Raw genomic sequence first — 26,456 nt, 5'->3', positions numbered from 1 at the left:
GCACCAACAGCTTCTTTGGACGCATCAACAAATACATGACAGGGATATTTAGGATTAAACAAAGTTAAAATAGGTCTAGAAATCAATGCATCTTTTAATTTTTGAAAAGCTTTTTGACATTCATCAGTCCAATTATAAGGAGTATCTTTCTTAAATAAATTTGTTAATGGGGCTCTAATTTTAGCATAATTTTGAATAAATTTATGATAAACATTAATACTTCCTAAAAATCTTTGTAATTCTTTGATATTTTTAGGGGGTTGCAATTTCTTAATAACCTCTATATTTGCATTACTGGGCTGGTATTTACCTGCTTGAATTTCATATCCTAGAAAATTTATTTTTTCTTTAGCAAAATTACATTTAGATTGTTTTAATTTTATATTCTCTTTCTCACATATATCAAATATTATTTTAAGATGATTTAAATGTTCATCAAAATTTGGAGAGAATACTATAATATCATCAAAATAATTTAAAGCAAATTGAATCTGATATTTGTTTAAAATTTGTCTAAGAGCTCGTTGGAAAACAGCTGGGGAATTTTTCCAACCAAAAGGTAATCTAGTAAACTCATACATTATGATAATAATGTATAATAAGGGTCATACAGTCCAAAATTTGTAGTGAATGCCAATTTTTCAGTATCCTTTTCATTTAATTTTATATGCCAATAGCCTGATGCCAAATCCAATGTAGAAAAGATTTTTGCATTTGTTAATTGATCTAATACAGCATCAATTCTAGGAATAGGTTCAGAATCAGTTTTAGTAATTTGGTTAAGCTTCCTGAAATCAATACACAATCTGCTTCTGGACTGCTCGTCTCGCTTATAAGCTAAAGTTACAGGAGCAGCATAAGGACTATAAGAAGGTTTAATAATTCCAGCTTTTAACAATTCATCTACAGTCAAAAGTCGTTAATTCGGACACCCATAATCCGGAATGATCTATAATCCGGACCTCAAAGCTAAAAACTTTCTGCGCATGCGCCGCGTTGGGACATGCGCACAAGCATTTTACGCGTGCGCGTAAGATCTTCATTACTGCGCATATGCGTGTGCGCAAGTGCAGAATACGTTTTTGCCTGTGCGTTTAATGTATAACGGACGGTGTAAGCTAAAATTATCTAATTATCTATTTCAGTTAATGTTAATGATTGCGTTATTCCTTAATCTTCGAATTGGATCCCGCTTATTATTTTTTGCAGACTGTAAGAGCAATTTTATAAAAGTAAACTTGAACTTTCGATTATGTCAAATAGAATTTCCGATGCTGGAACTTCCAAAGGATCTACAAAACGAAAGTATGTTTCGATGTTCAACAAACAAAAAGTGGAATTGCTGCAAAGAATGGATAAAGACATGAAGAATGTGACAGAGAAGTTAGTGAAAACGAAAAAATTTCGATTGACAAGTTAGTCGGTATTCTCAGCACAGCAATTAACGGAACTTAAACAGCGGAACTTTGTAACTGAACAAGAAATTATGCCTGTTTATAGAATTAAAGAGAAAGTATTATCACATAAAACGAAGCAACTTAAACAACTTGCATTGAAAGAAATGTTTAATAAAGTAAATAAATAAATATTAAGCTTTTTTTTTGTAAATTTTGATACCCTTTAAGATCATAATTTTTCGTTATTTCATAAATTACGATTTCATATTTTTAATTTTATAATTTCTGCATGCCATCTTACCAGATTTAAACTGATGATCTATAATCCGGAAAAATCGATAATCCGGAATCGCCGAAGTCCCGACGAGTCCGGATTAACGACTTTTGACTGTATTTGTTTTTTAATTTCACTATTACCTTTAGGAGATGCTCTATATGGTCTATAGGCTATTGGTAATTCAGAAGTTAATATAACTCTGGGAGGTTCAACCCTTATACAACCAACATCATATTTACTTTTTGCAAATATATGGTTATAATCATTCAACAATTTCTGTAATTTACTATCAGAAATTTTACTATTTTCAAAATAATTACCACAATTTTTAGAACTAAGATCATTTTTACATACAAAATTTTCGCTATTATCAAAATATTTACTAGATTGTTCAGCACTGATATCATTTTTACATACATAATTATTTTGGAAAAACTTGTCTACTTTAACATTTTTACTTACCTGTTTTCCAAGCTGATACACTTCATAATTATGAAAATTCAATTGTAATTTAAATAATGAAACACATGGTGATGAAAGCAATAAATAATTCAAATTTGAATCTACTACATAAAATATCACATTATTTTCTATTTTACCTACTTTACACTTTACTTTGATTATTTTCTCTATATGAACTTGACTAGATATTGAAAATATTTTATCATGAGAATTCAATGAAATTTCTCTAAATTTATCACCAATTTTGTTAAAATATTTTAACGGTAAAACGTTAATTTGCGATCCCGTATCAATAATACTGGGAATTTTTTCCTGTCCAATTTGGACATTCACTTTAAAGTAATATAATTTTTTAACTTCTCTTTTAGGAACCGTGTTATAATTAATAGCAGGTAATTGTGGATATCGAATTGGCCGATACGCATACTGTAGAGGTCGGTATTGCACTTGTTGATAATTAAAAGGTCTCACACTACGAAAACTTTGATAAGGAGTGGCTTGCACTGGTTTGGGATAATAGCACCTCGGAACAGTTTGCCTTGGAGAAACAAATTGATAATTATTATTTCCTAGACCATCCAACGGCATCTGAACTGGAAACAGTTTCCTAGCAAGAGTAATCCAGTCTTTCGGTGTGTCTATGTTTTGCACTGTTAACAGCATTCTTTGAGACTCAGGAAGTCCTTCCGTAACTGCTTCCACCATTGTGGAATCAGTTAGTTTCAAGCTGGCTCCTAATTTCAACTTATTATGAAAATAAACATCAATATTATTAAATTTCTCGTATTTTAAAGACACAAAATCACTAAAAGTAACAGATTCCGATGTTGTGAAGTATGTCTCGAAAATAGCCTTTATGTTGTCCCAGTCTTTATCTAAACAATCACGTAAATAGAGGGCTAAAGCCTCTCCTCTAATACATTCTGAGAAAACAAATTTCTTTACCTTTTCTGGAATGTTCTTTGCGGCACATTTCTCTTCAAACAATAGAAGATATTTGTCTATTGGAAAATTTGTACTTGTGCCATCAAAAATAGGGAATTGGAATTTCATTGTATCCACAATAGCTACGGATTCTTTCTTATCAGTTGACATTTTTGCCGTTTTTGAGCGTGTTAACATTCCAATCACAAAATCTTGAATTTAAGAGTTCGCATACACATCAATTTGAACACTAAAATCAATAACTTTAGAAGTACTTGATAAAACGCATAACTTTGGAGACGAGGGAAAGTACTTAAGAATCGCCGGAAAAGAAGCACAAGCATCAGACGATCACACACTGTCCTTGACCCACTGTTGAATTTAGAAGCGCGTTATAAATAAATCCAGGAGCTTTTTTCCCACGTAGAGGATAAATCCTGCCTGCTAATTAAAATCTGTAATATTTTCAGTTATTCCAACACATCGTGGGCGAATGGTGAGGCTATTCCATTACACGTTCTGGCAGATGGTTAACGAAGCTGGGGTGATTGAAACACGGAGAAAAATGACGACTCAGGACTTTTCACTTTTAACAGCAAGCATATCTTTATTTTAATTTATAGCAGATGACTTTTTCCAGATGAAGTTAATCAAATAACTTATTCAGTAATTGAACTATTAGATACGACTGACTTTAAACTTTAATACATCATAACGTTCTAACAAATAAAGAGGAGCATAGCGGAAGCGTTAGCAGGACGAAGGCGAGAAGGCATCTGTGTAGGAGAACTTATGACGCAGCATTTATATAAAAGGTTATGTAACAGAGTAGCTTCTAGAAAAATGTAGAAAAACTTATGACGCAGCATTTATATGAGGAGGTTATGTAATAGGCGCGAATGTTCTAGCAGGTACTGGGTTAGGGGACAATCCTGAATTGTAGAAAAGTAATTAAAGGTTGCTGGTTCGCAAAGAGCAAAGCCATCGTATTTTTTTTTTTATTTTACATATACTTATAAGTATACTTATATATCAACTTATAACTTCTAATTGTAGATATAATATTAGTTTATTTTATTCAGATTTTTAATTATTTTCCAAATGGATCGAAGAGGGCTGACCATTTCTAAATCACTCAAAGTACTACACAAATTGCTTTCAGATAGTGAATCTAATATGGATTCCGGTACATAAGCAAAACATGCAATATTGGGTTGTGCTTTTGAAAGGTTTTGTCACTTTTTTCGAAAATTATCACCATGAAAACTTTTTTTCCATTTATGTGCATGTAATCATCATATAACCAAGGAGAGCTTTTTTAGGGGTATGTGAGTAGCAGGCCTCCCCGTGGCACACTTTGGGTAATGCTAAATTTGCTACAGTAGCGTTTCTTAAACTGTGGGTTGCGACTCCCAGGTTGGTCGCTGAACCTGCAGCAGGGGGCAGCCAAAAAATTTAGCAGTTTTGATATTTCTTTAAATTATTATAAAAATTTTACAATTACCAAATATTTGTACACAATGCATCTGAAAATAGATAAAGATAAGACAATACAGACAAAGAAAAAGGAAAAATGTTTCGACACATTCTTTTTATAACAGAAACGTTCATTTTACTTGCTTTGCATCTGACGCTGTCATTTCCTCTGTTACTTATTTAAAATTTTCAGGTTGTTCTATGTCTTAAAATTATAAATTAAAGTTAATGACCTAAAGCTTCAATAGTATATTTCAGTACAAGTGAAAAAATTGACAGTTTCACATACGCATGTGTCGGATTTGCTCGATGCTTATGGGGATCCCACAAAATTTTTGTAAATATTATGGGGTCCTTGGGGTCGCAAAAGAATCTCAGTGATAAAAAGGGGTCATGACAGAAAAAAGTTTAAGAAATCCTGTGCTACGGTATTCAGAATCTATTGATTTTTAATCGTAGGCAAAATCTCTTACTCTTTTACGCGCTTCCCAGCAATGCTCGTTTCAGCACTCTATTCAAAGCTCTATTTATTTAGTGGGCCCAACACTTACAGAATTAAAACGATAAGTACTATCTTCACAAAATTTTACCTGTATATTTCTCTAGGCCTGATTAGACTTCCTACCTTTTTTTTTTTTTTTTTTTTGGTCGAAATTCAAATTTTAAAAAGTAGCATGCTGGAAAGGGTGAATGCAGGTTAAAATTTTTTTAATACTCCAATTTAGTAACTCACTGGAAAATTTTTACAAAGCAAATACTATAATATACTTGATCTCGATTAAAACTCTTAATTTTGAATTATTGAGTCACAGAAAAATTTGCATATTTTCATGCAACATAACTTCTTAAGTAAAAGATTCACCATTTGCGATTTTCCATATGCATTGCATGAAGATGAGGCAGTTTCCAGTAAAGAGTTTACTCCCTACGTAAAGAACTCTTCTGATAGGCACACACTTTTTATGTTCCCTGCAATTAATCAAAACCCAATTTTCCTCAAAGGTAGACAGCCCAATCAAAAATTTGATACTTTAATTAAAATTCTAAATCAGATTCACATTCATCTTCTAAATTATTATAGTATTATTTCTTTATTCCTGAAAAAAATGTAATAAAGCTTTGTCTGTTCAGACTATGTTAAGTAATATCTAGAATATGGTCGATCATGAGCACATTGCCGCAGTGTTCTTCATAGCTCATGTAAAAATATTTTCCCTTTGTGCTAATATCAAAACCAATATAATAAATACATGGTTATATAATAAATTAAAATCATAATTCGCAAGTCATGTGATGAACACTACTGTAGCAATATATTGCCTTAAAAGTGAAACTATTAAGCAGTATCGGGAATTATCCAGAACTGAACTGCAAAACTATTCAGCTGTATTGTAGAATATTTCATAAGATACACAAGTTGAAAGTGTTGTCTTTAAGAATATTGCTTAAATTGCAGAATCTGTGTGAATTTCTGTATCAACAGAAAGTTACATCTTTGAAATTTAAAAGTATTCATCATTTTACAGTACAAAGTCTGAAATGCGGATGTCCATTATCCGGAATGATCTATAATCCGGACCTCAAAGCTACAAACTTTCTGCGCACGATACGTTTACGGATACACGTTTAATATATAGCGGACGCTATAAGCTAGGCTAAAATTATCTAATTATCTTTTTCAGTTAATGTTGCAGATTGCATTGTTCCTTAATCTTTTAATTGGATCTGGCTTATTATTTTTTTGCAGACTGTTAGAGCAATTTTATAAAAAGTAAGCTTGAACTTTCGATTATGTCAAAAAGAGTTTCCGATTCTGGAGCTGCCAAAGGATCTACAAAGCGAAAGCATGTTTCGATGTATCGCTTCCATAGTGAAAAAAGTGACAGAGAGGTTATTGAAAATGAAAAAATTTCGATGAGAATGAATATTATTGGTGATTTTGCAAGTTGAAAATTTCGTGAATTTTATATGAACAGAACCGAAAGTTGAAAAATTTCAAAAGTACCTAAGTAAATCAAAATCATAAAAACAACCTTGTATTTAACGTAGGTATAATGAAACAATCGATTTCGAGGGCAGCTAAAGGTCCCTCCTCATCAGGAGAAAGAAATACCTAGAAAGAAGAAAATAAAGGAGAAGGAGTCACAGAAACACGTGGTCCTTATCAGCACTGCACATGGTTATAACTAGATTTTTAATCAGAGTTGCACTGGCCGCCTACTTTTACAGAGCCAGGCTATCTGATCGAGCATGAAAAATTAGCGAAGTTAAAATAGGGAGCGAGGGGCAAATGCACCTTATGCTCAAAATCTGAACTTCAAATAATGGAAAACAACCACTGAACGGATTTTTATACCCTCTGGTAGTACCAAACGTGAGGAGGTAACGCCATCTGTCGGCATAAATAACTGAATTAAGATAGTAGAATGTTAAAGGCATTAGGAAGGACTGGATTGGACTTCAAATCATTAACTAAACCTGCTAAATCTTTGTGAATGTGAAAAGCCTCAAGAAAATCCAATTCACCTATGGAAGAAGTCTTTTGGATAATTTTGCAGATCCAAAATCAAAATTATGGTTAAAAGTCCAACTATGATAAGCTATTGAAGACTTGTTAATTTTGCCTTTTCTGACATAAGATTCATGTTCCTTGATACGAAACTTCAATGCTCTTTTCGTTTGGCCGATATAACTTAAACCACACTGACACGATATACTATTGTGTATATCTAACCTTTGTACTTCAAATTCCCCAAGAATTAAAGACAGAAATGCAATCTTTTAGAATCGAAGGGTGAATTTTATTAATAGGGGAGAAACCGACTTGAAAATTGAATTTCTGGAGAATCCGTGCAATTTTATAGCTAACAGAAGGATAAAATGGAAGCACGACAACGTCATTAATATTATTTCTAACAGTGGAAGGTCTTCTTTGATGGGAATCTGAAAATTTTTTTTTTTTAGTTCTAAAGTTTGTTCCTATGAATCTTTGCTTACCATTAAACTTAATTATTTGAGATCAGTTGCGATTGACCGTGGATTTTCTCCCGTGATTATTGATAAAGCCGTTAAAAAATTTTCAGATTCCCATCAAAGAAGACCTTCCACTGTTAGAAATAATATTAATGACCTTGTCGTGCTTCTATTTTATCCTTCTGTTAGCTATAAAATTGCACGAATTCTCCAGAAATTCAATTTTCAAGTCGGTTTCTCCCCTATTAATAAAATTCCCCCTTCGATTCTAAAAGATTGCGTTTCTGTCTTTAATTCTTGGGGAATTTATAGTATATTGTGTCAATGTGGTTTAAGATATATCGGCCAAACGAAAAGAGCGTTGAAGTTTCATATCAAGGAACATGAACGTTATGTCAGAAAAGGTGAAATTAACAAGTCTTCAATAGTATATCATAGTTGGACTTTTAACCATAATTTTGATTTTGGATCTGCAAAAATTATCCAAAAGGCTTCTTCCATAGGTGAATTGGATTTTCTTGAGGCTTTTCACATTCACAAAGATTTAGCAGGTTTAGTTAATGATTTGAAGTCCAATCCAGTCCTTCCTAATGCCTTTAAAATTTTACTATCTTAATTCAGTTATTTTTGCCGATAGATGGCGTTACCTCCTCGCGTTTGGTACTACCAGAGGGTATAAAAATCTGTTCAGTGGTTGCTTTCCATTATTTGAAGTTCAGATTTTGAGCGTAAGGTGCATTTGCCCCTCGCTCCCTATTTTAACTTCACTAATTTTTCATGCTCGATCAGATAGCCTGGCTCTGTAAAAGTAGGCGGCCAGTGCAACTCTGATTAAAAATCTAGTTATAACCATGTGCAGTGCTGATAAGGACCATGTGTTTTTGTGACCCCTCCTTTATTTTCTTCTTTTTAGGTATTTCTTTCTTTTGATGAGGAGGGACCTTTAGCTGCCCTCGAAATCGATTGAGTGTTTCATCATACCTATGCTAAATACAAGGTTGTTTTTACGATTTTGATTGTCACATTAACATGTTTCTTTTCTAGTCTACCTAAGTAAAGTTGAGAAAGTTGAAAAATTCCCAAATCCCCAGACTTCCCAGCTATTTGAGACGAATTCGTGAAGCGTGTTCGTACATTGATTGACAAAAATGTTGTTCCCCCTGAGATGTTCGTTAACTTTGATCAGACAAACGCAAAGTTTGTGCCTACATCTAATTACACATTGGAAGAATGCAGTTCAAAACAAGTGTTTGTAACTGGCATGGAAGATAAAAGAGAGATGAATGTTTTGTTAGCATGTTCCCTCGCTGGAAACCTACTTCCATCACAATTGTTGTTCACTGGAAAAACAACAAATTGTCATCCAGAGTTTACATTTCCCGCAGACTGGGACGTGTGGTGCACCGATTCACACTGGAGTAATACTGACACAATGTTTCGATACATCGAGAATATTCTTGTACCTTATTACGACAAGCAGAGAGAGCTTCTCGGCCTAGTTCCAGAACAACCTGGTGTAGCATTGTTCGATGTTTTTAAGGCACACCAATATCGTCTTTTTCTGACTGAACTAGAGAAGAGGAATATTATTCTAGTCTTTTGGTGCCTGCTTCCTGCACAGGAGAGCTCCAACCTTTGGACTTAACTGTAAATGGTGAGTTCAAGTGTTTGCTGAGTTTATTGAGTGGTATTCTAATGAGCTTCAATTGCTAGAGGAAAAAGAATCTGTGGACTTGTGAATATCATGACTAAAACTGATTCATGTTTCTTGGCTTGTGCGCATGTTTAACAGTATTGAAGCTAAACATGAGATAATTTTGAATGGCTTCAAAGAAGCTGGTATAAATAGTATTCTAAGTGAATGAGCTGCCTTCTTTTAATTTTATTGTTTTATATTTGAGAAATATAGTTGTGTATTATTCAAAAAATAGTTATAAGAAAGTTGTCAAGAAAAAGCTTGTAACTGTGCAATAAATCATTAAATTTTAGGTAAGTGAAAAATTTCTGAATTTGTATTATTATTTGAGGTGGGGAAAAAAAAAAAAAGTATTTCGCAAGACATAAATTTTCGTGATTACGACAGGCTCGCGAAAAGCCTCGCGAAAATAACGGCCTTTACAGTAAATGAAGATGATATAAAAGAAGTTTTTCATTGTGATGACAATGATTCTCAATCATCAATCAATTAATGAATGGCGAAATCTGTAGTATGGCTCTAGATTCAGAAAATACCCCTACCGATAGTGAAGAAAGTGACAGAGAAGTTACTGAGAACAAAAAAATTTCGATTGACAAATTAGTTAGAATTCTTGACACAGCAGTTGCAAGACTTCAACAATGTAACTGAACAAGAGACTATGTCTGTCTACAGAATTAAAGAGAAAGTATAGCACAAAAAACAAAGCAACTTAAACAACTTACATTGGAAGAAATGTTTAATAAGATAAACAAATAAATATTAAGCTTTTTTTTTTTTTTTTTTTTTTTTTTTTTTTTGTAAATTTTGATCATAAATACTTCATTATTTCATAAATCACAATTTCATATTTTTAAATTTATAATTTCTACCTGCCATCTTACTAGATTTAAACTAAGGATCTAACATTCAGAAAAATCCCAAATGCCGAATCGGCAAAGTCCCGACGAGTCCAGATTTCGGATATTGTACTGTAATATATTGCATTAATTGTTAATAATAAAAGGACTTAAACAAGTGTTGCATAAGTATTTTGTATAATTTATTTTGTAAAATCTTAAAAATGCTTTAAATAGGTGGTAGGTAGCTATTAAATAACTTAAAATTTTAGAATATCGCACATGTTATTGAGTTCAGTAATAATCCTATAAATATGTAATAATATGATGTGAAGTACTGTTATTTATACTGTTATAATATTTAAGTACTGTTATAATATTTTCTGGAAAGAAGTAAGAAAAATTCAAGGACAGAGCATCTTAACATGTAGAAAAATACAGAGCAATCTTCTGAATTAAGTCGGAAGCAGGTGCTATTGGGAATGACACTTTCATTAGGGGGCAGTTTGAAGTGATTTGGAAAATGGGATATTTGGGACAAAAAAAAATCTTGAGGGTGGGGGTTGATGGGAGACCTGGCAATGAATTCCTGGAGATGGGGAAAGGAATTTTTGGGTGAAAGAGTTTAGCTACAGGATATTTTAACAGATATGTGTAGGTGAGAAAACTGAGAGAAAAGTCCATTATTTTCTGACCATGACCATACTGATAGGGAGCAAAAAATTTGCCCAACCTCATAAATTCATTGCACTTCCTGGACTTGTGGGTGCGGGTTTTTCTGTCATCTCAACTTTCCCAGAAACAAACAGGCATGCATTTAGTAGTTAGAAATGATTTTCAAGGTTATTGTTAAAATAAATTTTTCAAAATCCAAAGAATTTTTTGTTAAAATTGTAGTTTACTTCATAAAAGAAGTGTTGGAGTCCTGTCATTTAAGGGTTCTGATGCGCTCCAGCTACAGTTAAGATATATCTAAAAAATTGAGTACTGGAGTCATGCTCTGGTGGGCACTTCTGTGTTTCATGTGTAATTTTAGCTACTCATGTGTAATTTTTAATGCCCTCAGTATCATATTGGTGTTTTTTTTCCTCATTGAATTGAATAATTAACTATTAAACATTTTAAATATTAAATCAAACTCCATGCCAATCTTTTCTCTGTTTTGTTGAAATGCTTGAGTTTTTCTTATTCATCTTTAAAACAGATCATTCCTGTTTAAAGTTAGAAGATACATATTATTAATAGTTATTTCTCCTTGTAATGTATCTCATTAATTCATGAACACATTGGTAATTTCTGTAATTATGTTGGATTAATATTGCAATTTCATCCCAGGACAAAGTCCCGATATAGGTATGTGAAATCTTTATGGTTTCTTTTTTGTTGTTTCATATTGTTACATAGCTTACAAAATTATTACAGTTTTGTACAGCAAATCATAATTTATGCATTCGTCTTTTATAAGTCCTTTAACATACAATAAAATATTTTATTTATATAACATTATTTATGAGTCATACATATATCAGCTTCTCTCTTGTAGGCAAATAGTTTTTCGAGAAACAACTTCTTTTTCGCAGTAGCATTCAAAAGTTGTATGTGGAGATACAAAGGAAGAGGTATGAAAACATGAGATATGTGAAATTGGTACTGAGCTGGGCAAATCTAGTTGGCGAGTGGGAGCATAACTTATAGAGATATATAATGTAGTCTAATGACTGTAAGGTTTGCAGATAAAAGGTGCTTCATTCACTCAATTCCTGTGCCATTTAGTAAACATATTTTAGTAAAATATGGTTTAATTAAGCATTTTGACTAGATAAAATATCACTGATTATTTTACACAGATTAAAAGTAGGATTCATGTGTCATGCATATGTAAATTCAATAAAGCTTTAATTTACTCTTTTAACCTTCTAAAACTGGACCAAAATTCTCATAATATAGCCTTCAGACCAGCACGATCCAAAACAGTTTTGCCCCCTGTTTGAGAATTTCCTAATGAGAAAAGTCGTTAGGTCCCCTCCATAGATGCAGTAAAATTTACATGTTTGTCGGACGCTGTCCGATAGTAGATGGGTTGCTAGATTTGGGTTTTTTTCAATGATTATTTTGCTTTCATTTAAATGAAGTTCTAAATAAATAGTGCATAAATAAATATGCAGTACTGATGCACATCCAGTGCACTATTTATTTAGAACAAAATGTATGCAATGCTTATATTTCACTCAATATTTCTGATCAATCTCGTAAATAATTTGTGAATTTTTTAACTTTGTTTTCACTCTTCATTTATATTTTGTATTTTCGTATTAGAAATTAGAAAACGAGAACAAAATTTTACAAAATATAATAAATACGAACTAGCTTTGTAAGTCTGCAGGCTGGAACGTGATTTTTAATAACATATTTTCATTAACAAAATAATGGTAATAACTAATTTAATGAAATAATAATAATAATATTTATTACCATTAGATGATTAGAATGAGATTCAATACAATTAGATTTTGAGATGAACTTACAGCAATAATAAAGCTTTACATAACAATAACAGAGATTTCAATCTGTTTTTTTTTTGATAATTTTGTTATTATAATATAAAAAAGAAAATCAGAGATACATTGGTTGCGTTTCATCATTTAACTTTAACAAATATTACATTGGACTATCAGGCTGTTGCAACTCAACTCTTGTCTAATAAATGTTCGCTGCGATCCTAAATCAAACAACACAGGCAAAGGAGGTATATCTTTAACGAGAATTTTTCTTTGTAAAATTGGCTTTTATTTATGTTAGCAGAGAAAAAAAATCTGTGACCTATACATGCAATCATCAAAAGTATTTTTCAGAACAGTTTTAAATGTTCATGAAGGATTAATTATACGTCAATTTCTTTTCATAGGTAGAAATTTAGTCTAAAACCATCATTATATCCAAAGGTTGAAGTCTATTTCATTTTCAACGAATATTCTATTTGCACATAATATATTTTCTAATTTATTTTAGAAAGAGTAATCCTTCACGTTTTCAAAAGAATAAGGACATACTAGGTGTTGACACTTGAAATGTAGTAAATCTGTTTTTCATATTTCTTCCAGTAATGAAAACGATTACCCTGGAATATTTTCAAAGCAAAATTAAGAAAACCGTTTACGCCAAATTTTGCATAAAGTATCTTCTTGTGTATTTTTTTATTTAAAGTGTGAAATTTTCTCTTTGAAAATATAAAAAATCATGAATGGAGCAAAATTAATTCATGAGAAATAACTTTGAAATGTAATAATTCCATCGTAATATAAAATAGTGGAGAAAAGTGCAATACAGTTTATTTATTCACAAATAACCCCTTCATATGCATAATTTATGTACTGTCGATTGAGAAATATAGGTTAGTAAATTAAACCGGTTATTCAATACTTTTTCTTTATATCAGTTTTTTTTACGGGCCCTTCAGTAGAGCAGTAAAGGTGGCTGAACACTTGTAGCTCGCTCGGGTTTGAATCCAGGCTTAAGGGTTGGATTCATGGTTATTGTGTAACATAAATGCAAGCCAGCTTCCCTTAGAAAGTCCTCCGCGAAGGCATCCCTTCCCTTATACAGGTAATTGTCGTGTGCTTTGATGTAATTCAGTAAGCGAACAAAATTAATCCAATCAAACCCGAAGAACGGGTTGATTGCATGTAGAATTTTCCACCAGGAACGTAAATGCGAGCAATTTTCTCTTAAAAAAGTTTTACACGAAAGCATCCATCCCTTTAACCAGATAGCGTTCGCGTGCTTTTCTGTAATCCAATCCTAATTCTCATACATTTAATAGTAAGTTGACATACACCTTATTACAGACAAAATAACAAGCTTTTTTAAAGATTTTTTGTTATTAACTTGTCTGAATTAAATCTGAATTTTTATCTCTTGAGGAGTATCAGAATTTCAGCAAATAAAACTGGCCGAAATTTTATACAATGCAACTGATGTTTTGATTCAATTTAGAAGTAACGTGAGCTTTACTTATATTTAAACACTTTTTGGCAGATCTCATCCTAAAAGAGGGTTTAAAGATAAATTGATTTTATTTAATTTACAATCAATGAAATCATTGAAAGCAATCATTGAATGAAATCATTGTATAAGATTGAATGAAATCAATCATTCATTCAATCTTATTCAATGAATAAGATTGAATGAATCATTGAATAAGATTGATTTCATCATTGAATGAAATGAAAATCACAAAAACTATTATGCATTCAATTGTCTCTTATTTATCTCCTGATAAATCAGACAAAATTGCCTGTATAATAGAAGCACTTTGAAAGAGTTAACAGTTCTTAAGGTTTTTATACACTCCCAAAAAAATGTCAAAATAAAATCTTATTAGTCATAAGTATAAAAAGGAAGTTAACAATAAAAGCAGTTTTAGCTATTTTCTAGAAGGGCATTAAATCTAAAAAATTAATATATTCTTATTTGCTATGATTAAAAAGCATTAAATCTGGTAAGCTTAAACAGCGTGCAAAATCGCTGATGTTTTAATCATAGAATCAAGTCAGTAGTAAAAAAATTAGAGATGGCCTCTGTTTGATTTTCAAGTATATTGGCGTGAGACGTAACCTGCGGTTTTTGCCAAAATGTAGCCAAACTGATAAGAAGAGGAAAATAATGCGTAGCCAGCGGCTATTCTGAGCAGCGACAATGGACCACCCTGAGATCTACAGATAGGCGATTCTCTAAAATAGGGAGGGAATGGGTGGTATAACAGTTGTACCAGAGCCATTGTTAAGGAAGGTCATTTTCCTGGTACAACTGCTGTACCAACCGGCTTCAGAAAGTTAAATTACTTTTTTGAAAAAACAAGTTTAACCATATGGAAATTTCTGTCATAATTATCAAGAAATGTGCTATAATAATACTCTGGGATTTATACAGACGTTTCTGGTTTTGAGGAACTAACTTAACAATGCTAACAAAGCATAGCCAAAATATGATGTAATCTGAAATTACATTGATAAATCTGGATTTTAATAGAGCAAGAGGAACATTCCAACTTGAAAAGTCAGCAGTTACAGTTGTATAATTGTAATAGTCAATCTCATTTGTGCATCTTTTTCTAAGAATCCTTTAATTCAAAATGCTTTATTCAGTTAAAATAATGATCAAGAGTGATGTTTTTTTTTTAAATTTGTACTATAATTCAAATATGCTAAATTTTAATGTAAAATTCAGTAGTTTTTGTTATTAAAATATTTCTTGCATTTTAGCAATTTTTTGAAGATCCTGCATTTCGCAGTGATGGTTTAAAAATATACCCCACACTAGTGATTAGAGGAACTGGACTTTATGAACTGTGGAAAACAGGCCGCTACAAAAGTTATCCTCCCAGTGTTTTGATTGATTTGATTGCAAAAATATTGTCACTTGTACCTCCATGGACTAGAGTATACAGAGTTCAAAGGTTAGTTAGTTTATTTAGTTGAAATATATTATGTATCTTGAATGAAAAACAATTGTGACAGTTATTAGCTACTTTTCTATTAACAGGCCACTTGTTGCCAAATGTTGTTATATTACATCATGAAGAGCTGTGCATAATGTTTAAAGTAGGTGATGCCAAATTTATGCAATTATTTGAGACTTCTAGTGAAAATCGATCATTGTGTACATGGTGAGAACAGTTTTGTTCTTCCCATGTACACAGCAAACTGATTCTGCTTAGAGAATTCCACAACTTCTGCTTCATTGCACAGCCTTGGCATTGCACATATTAAGAACTGTATACATTATACAGCGATGGTGTTCACACATTTTTGTAACGACTTTGCAAAGATTTATATATAAACAAATCTTAGAATTTTATTTTTCAATATGGCCATCTTATAGCCCTTTTGTTGAACTATCATTTTATGTCCTGATTTCCAAGATAAAAGTCCTTTTCTTAAAATATCAAGTTTGATTTTATTCCACTCTCCTTCACAATCTTGCAGAGTTCATCCAATGTTTGGGGATGCTACTTATAAAGAGCTTGTTTTAAAAGTCCATATGCACAGTAATCATCAGGGGACTTCAGTGGGATGCATTTAAAGGGAATAGCTTCAATTCCAGTTTCATTTCTCATTTTTTCAAAAAATACAGTAATAAAGGAATGGCTTGGAGCCTTATCCTGATGGAACTTAACAGAGTGAAGATTGTTTGGATAAAGAGACGGATTTCTTCTTTAAAAAAAGCATTAAAACATATTTCTGATAGTAATCCAAATTAATTTTGACATTCTACTTTCCTTATTAGTTTTCCAATATAAGAGAATCTAGTAATAGAAGAACTTTCCTTGTTCCATTAGAAAAACTTTTCTTGTGTTTTTTTCTGAACCAATGTATTAAGTCTTTTTCTCCTCTTTTTTGGTAGTAAATCGATCTTTTTCTATTGCAATCAGGTAAATATATCCAAGCCTCATCAGTTGTTACTATAATTTCCATTTTTCACGTGCCAAATAATTTTCATACAGCAATCTGTACATAGTCTTGCGCTGAGAAACATGTTTTGGCATTAGGTTATGAACATCATTTTTTTTTTATTAACTTAAATCAGATTTTAAAATTTTGTTTACAGTTCTTACAGAGATATTTAAAGATTTTGCAATAGCTCTTTGGGGGGGCTGGATTTTCCTTTAAAACATGAGATGTGACTTTAGATTTAATAAGAGCTGTACTTTGGGTATGCATTTTTTGCCTTTTTCCCAGTCAAATGTAAACTTTGACATTTCTTTCCTCTTATATTAATTATGTCACTTATTTTACGTGCAGAAATATTAAAACCATGCTTTTCACATTTTTAAAAATAATCGAATAAGAGCATTTCTCTTCAGAGAGCACAAAAATATAGCCTTAGATCCATTGTTTATTTTTCAGCAACATTACAAAGAAAATATTTTTAATGCTGCAGGCAATAATTAAACCTTATTCCAATTGGATGCCAGTCATGTTTGTATTTTGAAATTAATATATAATATCATGGAGAAAAATCAAAATCATTACAAAAATGTATGGACACCTTCTGTATATAAAATTGTTATTTTTTCATTTTCATTTTGAAGTTTTGTATGTAATTAGGATTGCCGCCATCAAGTTAGAATTCATGTGGCACCATATCAACAGAAAAGTACAGTTTTCTTTTTTTAATTTTAATAGCATTAGAAATCGTGCGTCAAACTTTAATATTATGCTCTATACATGACACTGCAACTTATCACTTTTAAATAGTTTGCTTTTAGCTGATATTTTATGTTAATAAGTAAATAATATTTTTTAATCATTACATTTAATGCAAAAATTTAAATTTAGTATTTATTTTTCTTATCAAGAGCTCAGTGTACAGTATAACTGTGTAATTTGTGCTAGTCTACAGGAATAACACTTTTGTATCCTTAATTATTTTGATTGGTACAAGATATGATAGATACTTAATATATGCTCTTATTTTTATTTTTTTCATTGTATACTAAGTCAAAAGTTAAGCCATACATATTTTTAAACTTTTTTGTGTACTGCATCCCATAATTATTATTATTTCTTACTATGTAGAAACCAATGGGAAGATTTGATAACTTATCAAAATAAGGATTTACTAAATTAACATATCAAAATTCAAAATTATTGATACTTAAAAGGATATTCTTTAAAAAAAAAAATTAAGCTTTATGACAATTAAATTTTTGTACAAAGATTTTGTGTTTCATTTCCTAACATTCTTTATAATTAAGGTTATATTTTTTTTAGTTTAGTTTATTATTATATGATGATATAAATAAAGTTGAGCATTATTGCAGAATGAAATAAATATGTTATGTACATTTTTTAAGCTTTACGACAGTTAATTAAATTTTTGTACAAAGATTTTATGTTTCATTTCCTAATATTCTTTATATTAAGGTTATTTTTTTTAGTTTAGCTTATTGTTATATGATGATATAAATAAAATTGAGCATTATTGCAGAATGAAATAAATATTAAGACACAATAACACGCCGAATAAATACTAATTCAGAAGTCAAACAACAAAAATCAGCATTATATTTACAAAATATATATGTTATGTACATTTTTTAAGCTTTACGACAGTTAATTAATTTTTTGTACAAAGATTTTATGTTTCATTTCCTAATATTCTTTATATTAAGGTTATGTTTTTTTAGTTTAGTTTATTGTTATATGATGATATAAATAAAATTGAGCATTATTGCAGAATGAAATAAATATGTTATGTAATACATTTGTCTTTCATTTTTCAAGTAGTTTCATAAAAATAAACTTAAAAACCTTGATAGACTGCCATGGCTTAGTTTGCTGCTTGACAATTGCTAAAGAGCAGAGAGCAGGCATTGTCATCTATAAAAGTCCGGGTAATTGAAAAAAAAAAAAAAAAAAAAACAAAAAACCTGACCTAGGAGAATTTCAGTGCAATACCATTGTGATTCACTGTACTTCCTTCAAAGATATGAACATGAGTTTCAACAGTGACCAATTTTGTGAACATTTTGGTGATGGTAACAAGTTTTTCTCTCTCTGTCCACACTAGCTAGTGTCCAGAATCACTTTTGATGGTGAAGGAAGAGTCATCAAGAAAGGTTATTTTTTTGGTTACCAGTTGCAGCCTTTTTAACTAAATATATAGGGCAAGTCATACAGTAACACCACCAGTAAATCAAAAGTTATTTAGTTTTTTTTATGTTCGAGGGCATTTCAAGAGATAAGTGTTTAAATGGCAAGCCATTTGTTAGTATCATAGTATAATGGAATATCAAATTATATTATTTCTTTCTTCTGAAAACTGCAAGTGAAGAAGTGATGATTGAAGAAAAATGAAACATAGCCAGGTTTGATGCTAAAGTAGTAATTTTTACAAATGAAATCTGAATGATTTTTCTCAGCGTTCATTTTTTTGTTGACATTCATGCTTTTAAAATGGTAAGATTTTTTTCTTTTAAAATAGAGGTGCCAAATATTTTTGAGCATGTTTATTTTTATACTTTTAATAAAGTGTGTGGAATAAGTATTAATGTGTATAGTTTTTCTTTAATATTTAAATTAAGAACTAGTCTTCTTCCTTTTTTACTTCCTTGTATGATGTAAAGGAAGTATTGTAATCACGAAAAATTCCGGGTACCATATTTCAATGAAAATATCCATTTTGACCATTATCGAATGCAATTTAACGATGTTTTTGCATGACATCTGTAATAAGGAAAGAATAAAGGACTCTTTTCCCAAAATGAATTATAAAACTGATTTAAAATGGATTCAAATGAGGTTTTTTTATGCTGTCTGTACGTGCATATATATGTATGCGATGCGAGATACATACATATGTATGTATTTTGACATACGTGAATATTTTGTCTATAGGACTACTATAACATGTAGCTGTGATATATATACCCACTTTGTTACTCGACTCAGTGAGCTCAGTTGTTTTATTCTGATATGTCAGTAAATTGTGCATTTTTTGCTTTAAAAATGATTGAATTATGTTATTCGTATCTTCCAGTTAAGGTTTTTATGCCATTAGTTATTCTGCATGCAACAACTGTAGAATTATCAACAATTTAAAAATTGTTTACATGCGACTAAGCCTAATTTTTTTTACTATAGCAGCCATATTTGTTTACATTTGAAACTTAGCATAATAGTGAATTAAGTCTTTCTGCACCTTCAGTGCCTTTTTTTTTCTGAGTGGGGCCAAAAGGAAACTTTTAGTTTTGTGCGCTGAAAAATTACCTTCTTCGCTGCTGGTCGAATTTCTTGTTTTTGCATAGACTAATTTTAATTTAAAAAAAAAAAAAAAAAAAAAAAAGATTGTTTTAACTGTAGTTGTTGTTTTATGATTTTTCTATATCTTTTAATTTTTAATTGAAATATTTTGAGTTTTTATGTATTTTTGTCTTGTCACGAGTGAGAACTGAATTAATTTAATGAGAAATATGTCTCTAATGAAATTCGAGGAAATACATTTAAATGAAATGCAGGAAAAAATGCGTATAATTTAATGTTCTGTATAAGGAAGTTATGTGCTGTACACATCAGCTTTTTTTACTTCCTTGTAGTATTGTAATTGCAAAAAATTTCAGGTATCATATTTCAACAAAAATATCTATTTTGACCACTATCGAATGCAATTTAACAATGTTTTTGAGTGACATCTGTATGTAAGGACAAAGTAAAGAACTCTTTCTTTGCCCAAAAATTATAAAACTGTTTTAAAATCAATTCTGAAGAGGTTTTGTTGTGGCGTTTGTACATACGTACCTCGCATAACTCAAAAACCAGTAGCCTCAGAATGTTGAAATTTTGTATATAGGATTGCTATAACATGTAAATAAGCATCTCCCGTTTTGGTATATAAATATATGTATATATATCCGCTGTGTTACTCAGTTCGGTGAGCTGTTTCTTTATTCTTATATGTTTGTAAATTGTGCATTTTTTTGCTTTAAAAATGATTGAATTATGATGTTCTTATCTTCCAGTTAAGGTTTTTATGCCTTTAGTAAATCTGCATGCAATATTTCTAGAATTATCAACAATTTAAAAGTTGTTTAAGTGGGGCTAAGCCTAATTTGTTTACATTTGAAACTTAGCAGAATAGTGGATTTGTTGTCAATCTAAAGAAACTAAGCTTCACAACAACAAAGTAACATCTTCTTTTATCATTGCGAATTAAATTATGCTTAGTTCATTCTATAATTATTATCCCATACGTTGACTCAGCATAGCATCCACAAGAAATTACGGTAGTTTCTACGCTTTCAGTGTCTTTTTGCCGAGTGAGACCAAAAGTAAAATTTCAGTTTTGTGCACCGAACATTCTGTCATTTTGCCCACTGGCCAAATTGCTTGTTTTTGTGTAGGAACTGTAATTTTAATTGTAAAAATTGTTTCCTTAATGGTTTTAACTGTACTTGGTGTTTTATGTTTTTCTACACCTTTCAATTTTTAATGAAAATATTTTGGATTTTTATGTATTTTTGCCTTGCCAAGAAGTGATAGCTGAATTAATTAGTAGTGAATGCACTTTAGGTAAGCAGCGCTGAATCATCTGTGGAAAACTGTTCCTTTTTTTTATTTGTTTAATTTCTTTTTTACATCATTTTAGATTTATTATAGTATTTGAATAGATCCATCGTCTGTTTAATATTGTACTTACATTTATTCCCCTTCTTTTCTTTTCTCAAATATAATGATTTCCATTGATTTTCTTGTGCACAAAGTACCATTATAAATATTAAATCAACAATTATTTGTGGTCTAAGAAGGGATTAATCTATTTTACATTAATTCCTATGGGAAAAGTAGGTTTTGTTCCCAAATACGAGGGTTGGAACTTTAATAGTGGCACTATTTATTTACAAGGAATACAAAAGTGATTCATGTTATCATGTTTTACAGTCCTTCAATATAGTTGCCAGCATTGCATACAACCCGTTTCCAACGATGTGGAAGTCACAGAATACCTGTAGTAGCACCTGTTTTGTTGATAGTTTGAATGGACCAGTCTACTGCCGCAAGAATCTCAGGAACAGTTTGGAAGCGAGTGCCACGAAGTGGTTCCTTCATCTTAGGAATTAAGTCATAGTCACAAGGGTTTAGATCTGGGGAGTATGGTGGATGGTAAAGCACTTCCCAGCCCCATCGCTTGAACAAATCAGTCACAACTTGCGCAGCATGCGGCCGAGCACTGTCATGCAAAATGAGAGGAGCATTCTGCAGAAAGTGTCGCCGTTTTTTTCTCAAAGCTGGTCGGACGGAGATTGTGCTCCAAAAATGAGCAGTAATACTGCGCAGTGATGGTCTGCTGTGGGGGAACAGTATGCGTTAGGATGACACCATCACAGTCGTACACGTGAATCACCATAACTGTAACATTGCTGGGGTTCTGACTAAATTTCGAACGTTGTAGTAACCCGTGATGACGCCATTCGTTTGATTGGCGTTTCAGTTCTGGCTGGTACGATCAGGCCCAAGTCTCATCCAGCGTAATGATATGGCATAAAAAAGCATCTCCTTCACGCTCATAGCGCTCCAGGTGGGTTCGAAAAGCATTGTATCATAACCATTTCTGCATTTCCGTCAATTGATGTGGAACTCATTGTGAAGCAATTTTTCTCATGGACAGGCGTTCCTTCAGAATGTGCAGTACATTCTTATGCGCTAATCCTGTTTGTCTGGCCAGCTGACGAATCATTTGGCGGTGATCACTGTCCATTAGTGCGGCAACAGTTTGCATGTCTGCATCGCTGACACTCGGATGACCTGGCCGCAGCATGTCTGCCACGTTTTGGCGTCCTTCATTGAATGCTTTCACCCATCTTGCTACGGTTCTGTAAGGCAATGCAGATTTCTCGCAAGCGTCTTGAAGCCCTTGATGACACTATCGTGCTGTACGACCTCTGGCACATTCAATTTTTATCCAACATTGTTGTTCTTGTTTTGAAAACATCCTGACAACACTTACTTTAGACTGCGAGCTAATACAAGGATCCGTTCTTCGCGTCACTCCGCATGCTCGTGACATAGGCAGGATGAGTCTTTTTGCTGAGAGGTAAGGTAGGTATGTAGTTCACGTGTGCTATGCGCGATATTCTTTGGTTTTGTTGCGTAGCATTTTTTTCAGCTGTGTTGCCACTATTAAAGTTCCAACCCTCGTATTTTGTGTAAATTCATAAACAGGTTTCACTGTAAATGTTTTTAAATTCCAATTTTTAATTCTTTGTTGAAATATAACAAAATTTATTTAATTAGTAAAAGCCATTTGACACAAATGAAAATTATAATTCATTTTTTGCTTATTTTGTATTTTTGACAGTTCAACATTTTAAAACATTACAGAATTTTTTGTACTGCAGTTAGATCTATGAGATATTTTACATATACTTTATCTTATATTATCATTTTTGCCATATGCTTTATCTATTTGATAAAACTTTGCATGCAATTTTGGCAGATTTGCTATTAACACGTTGACTGCTCTGCACATTTTTTACATGGTTTGCCCATGGCGGGCAACATGAAATTTTTATTATGCAATGTATATTATATTGAAATGTACAGAAGATAAGGTGAGTTATATATTCGTGCTTAATGCATTTTTAGTTGTGGGGTCACTGGTGACCCCCAAGGCATTGTATACCATTTTTGTGATTCAAACTCAGAGTAGTTGATTAGTGCTTCAGCTGTTAATCGACTACTCTGATTTCTTAGTCTTATTCAGTGCAGTAATTAGAATTACTCCAATTATGTATTTTTACTATTGGTTGCATCACCAGTCACCGGTAGACCCTACGGTACTGTAGCCAACTCAAGTGCTGGCCACCAGTGAACCCCTGCGGCAGTCAACATGTTAAACTTGTTAATTTTACAATTGAAAAAATTTTAATTGATTTGTTATCATTTTCATTTTTTGTGAGTATGCATGTTTTAAAAATAGCGCCATGAATATCATTTTATCATCATTAAGATAAAGGTTTCACATTTTTATATCTTTATTATTATATTATTGATAAAACTATCCAGAAAATTTACATTAGTGTTTAATATATTTAAAAAAAAATATTTAAACTATATACTGGTTAGATTTTCTCATACATTCAATAGGCATGACAGGAGTAAAGAAGTATTAAACTGAAGCATCCAAAATTCTGTGTAATTTATCTTAAAAAATGCACCTCCCCCCCCCCAAAAAAAAAAGAAAATAAAAATAATAAATTATGTACGAAATTTAAGAAATGAATTTGTTTAAATAGTTTTAAATTTTGTTTAAACAAACAATTCATAATAATACATTTTTTTGAAATTCCTTGCAATTCCTTGTTAAGATTAAAAATAAAGTTTCTGCTTAGTAACGTCTTCAAAAGTGTTATTGCCATTTATATATACGTGCACTGGTATGATGTACAGTATGAAGGATCTACAGGATATTGCTTCATGAACCATTTCCCACAAGGCTAGAAAGGTTGATTTCTCAGACTATATAATAAAAATTTAGCATCCTGCCATTGCTTAAAATCTCGGGTGTTTGCAACATAAACATATATGCTGTGTTTTTCCATTTTGAAAGAATGCCCCAAAATATTCATATTTATATGTACTGTTTAAGAATATGGTTTTTATTTATGTATTTTTTTAATTTCTAGAGATATTCCAATGCCTCTTGTTAGTTCTGGTGTTGAGCATGGAAATTTAAGAGAACTTGCATTAGCAAGAATGAAAGATCTTGGACTTCAGTGTAGAGATGTGAGAACACGTGAAGTTGGAATTCAAGAAATTCATAATAAAGTTAGGCCTTATGAGGTAACAAAAGATATTATATTTTTAAAACATTGTTTACTGTCTATAAATTATTACTTCGTAAAGCTTTTCAAGAAATTGTTACAAAAAAAATTACTGTTACAATAGATACCCAATAAGTTTTAAATGCATGCAACAAACTTAATACACGAGATACATCTAGAAATACTTTCTAAGATTTTTTGCATAGTTCATCTTGACTTTAAAGTGCAATCTGTTTTGCACATTGGCTTCCAGTAGAAAAAGTGCTTTTTATATTCATTATGGTATCCTTCAAATCATCATTATTACTGTAACATAACCAATCTTCAGTTTTTTAAACAAACTGAAGTTATTTGAAGCTAGGTCTAGTGATATAATGAATGGGAGAAGAAATTGAAATATACATTGTTGAATAACAATCTGAGAAGTATGAGCTTTTGCTGTAGTTGATTTGTCAAAACTTTAAATCTTCCTTACAGATTTCTGAACTTGTGGAGATGTTTGATTATAGTGAAGTCATGTTTTGGCACTCCTGTAACATCTACATATATCATAGTGAGTCATTCTCAAAAACATTCATCCCAATGTTTTCTTCATATTTGATGTCAGCATTCTTGGTACCCATATGTCACAACCCTGACATACTGCTTCAGTGTCCACATTCAGTGAACATCAAGTGATAGTAATAACCTTCTTTAAATATTCCATCTTTTGATGCTGGCATGGGAAGATGATGTATTACCAGTGCTTTTCAGTGCCCGATGCAATCACTTCAATTCCTGGAATCTGCCACCCAGTAACTCCCTAAATTTTACAAATTCTGCTGCCTGGAGCATCTGCACCTGTTACACATGCTCTGCTACTGGCCCTGTATATTACCACAGATTGCAGTCTTGCTTTCGTGAATATTTGTCATGTTGTCATTTGTCAAAAAATCAATGATGTTTGATATAGTGTGTTAAGATATTATTGATTTTGAAGCTATTAAATGTCACCCATCATTGGGTGACATTTAATATGCCATATTAAAATCAAAATCTAATAAAATTTCACAGTTTAAAATATATGTAAATTATGACATTGATCCTTAAGCAATATTAGGATAATTACACATTAAAAGCTACAAAGCATTTATGTCTTGTAACAACAACACTCACAAAATATTTATTTATGCATGGTTTTAATTTGAAGTCTTCCCAGACATTTTGGCTAATTTTTATCAATTTCTTTCTCTTTACACATCTTTTCTAATGCATACAGTTATCTGCTAACTTGTCAACCTCTCCACAATGTACCTATGAGGGTTTACTTGATCTGGTAAAAGTTAAATAGTTCCAACCCCCCTGACAGACATGAAGCAAATTATTGCTATAATATTGAACAAAGGTTTAAATAAACCTCTTATTTAAAATGAACTCAGAATATAAAGGCATGTTCTGATGCTAACAAAATCAATTATAGATCATGGTGACGTTATTAAACAAGAATAGTCAAATTCAAATTAAAAATGTGGACTAGTGGTCAATGATTATACAATTTAATTTTAATTTAAGCTGGCTCTGTAACTCTATCATACGAGGAAATAGAAACGGGAAATTACAGTAAAGGCTTTGAAATCATAAACAACTGGGTAATTTACATAATAACTGTACATATTCTTTGAAGAATAATTTTCTTCAAGTATTGAGTTTCTTTCTTCAACAGGTTTCCTTTTCATTTCAGAATTTTTGGATATAATTAAGGATTTCTGTTATTCTACAATAAAAATTTTAAAAAGTGCATTTAGAATGTGTAGAAAAACCTGTAAATTTTATTTCTTTAATAATATGAACATTTAGTAGAAATATGAAATATATATGGTAAGGGCCGGTTACAGAGCTGGTGTGGCAGAATTTTTAGAATTTATTGACACACCGAGTAACAAAATCTAGATAGAAATGGCAAAACTTTTAGAATTTAGAGGAGACATTGGAAGCAGAATTTAGAAAAGCACTAGGCAGCAGAAAGGATGCACAGAAATTGATTGCATCAGGAGGGAAATTGCCTACTGCCAACTCGGTGTCTGATGCATTAAGACATATTAGATGAATCCCT

At 31.5% G+C, this 26,456-nt stretch overlaps 1 protein-coding gene across 1 annotated transcript in view; it reads left to right on the top strand.

The window, feature by feature from the left end:
- Elp3 (elongator complex protein 3) overlaps window positions 1-26,456 on the top strand; it is an 84,414-nt gene that overhangs the window by 42,744 nt on the left and 15,214 nt on the right. The window contains exons 11-12 of the mRNA XM_085824906.1: window positions 15,306-15,499; window positions 24,227-24,383. Coding sequence (XP_085681032.1) covers window positions 15,306-15,499; window positions 24,227-24,383 — 351 coding nt within the window. The remainder of the gene's footprint in view (window positions 1-15,305; window positions 15,500-24,226; window positions 24,384-26,456) is intronic.

The sequence above is a fragment of the Stegodyphus dumicola genome, chromosome 10, assembly GCF_044657685.1.
Source record: "Stegodyphus dumicola isolate Sdum_Otavi_A_Nest chromosome 10, ASM4465768v1".
In the NCBI taxonomy this organism is placed as follows: domain Eukaryota; kingdom Metazoa; phylum Arthropoda; class Arachnida; order Araneae; family Eresidae; genus Stegodyphus; species Stegodyphus dumicola.
This window is presented reverse-complemented; position numbering and strand designations above follow the sequence as displayed.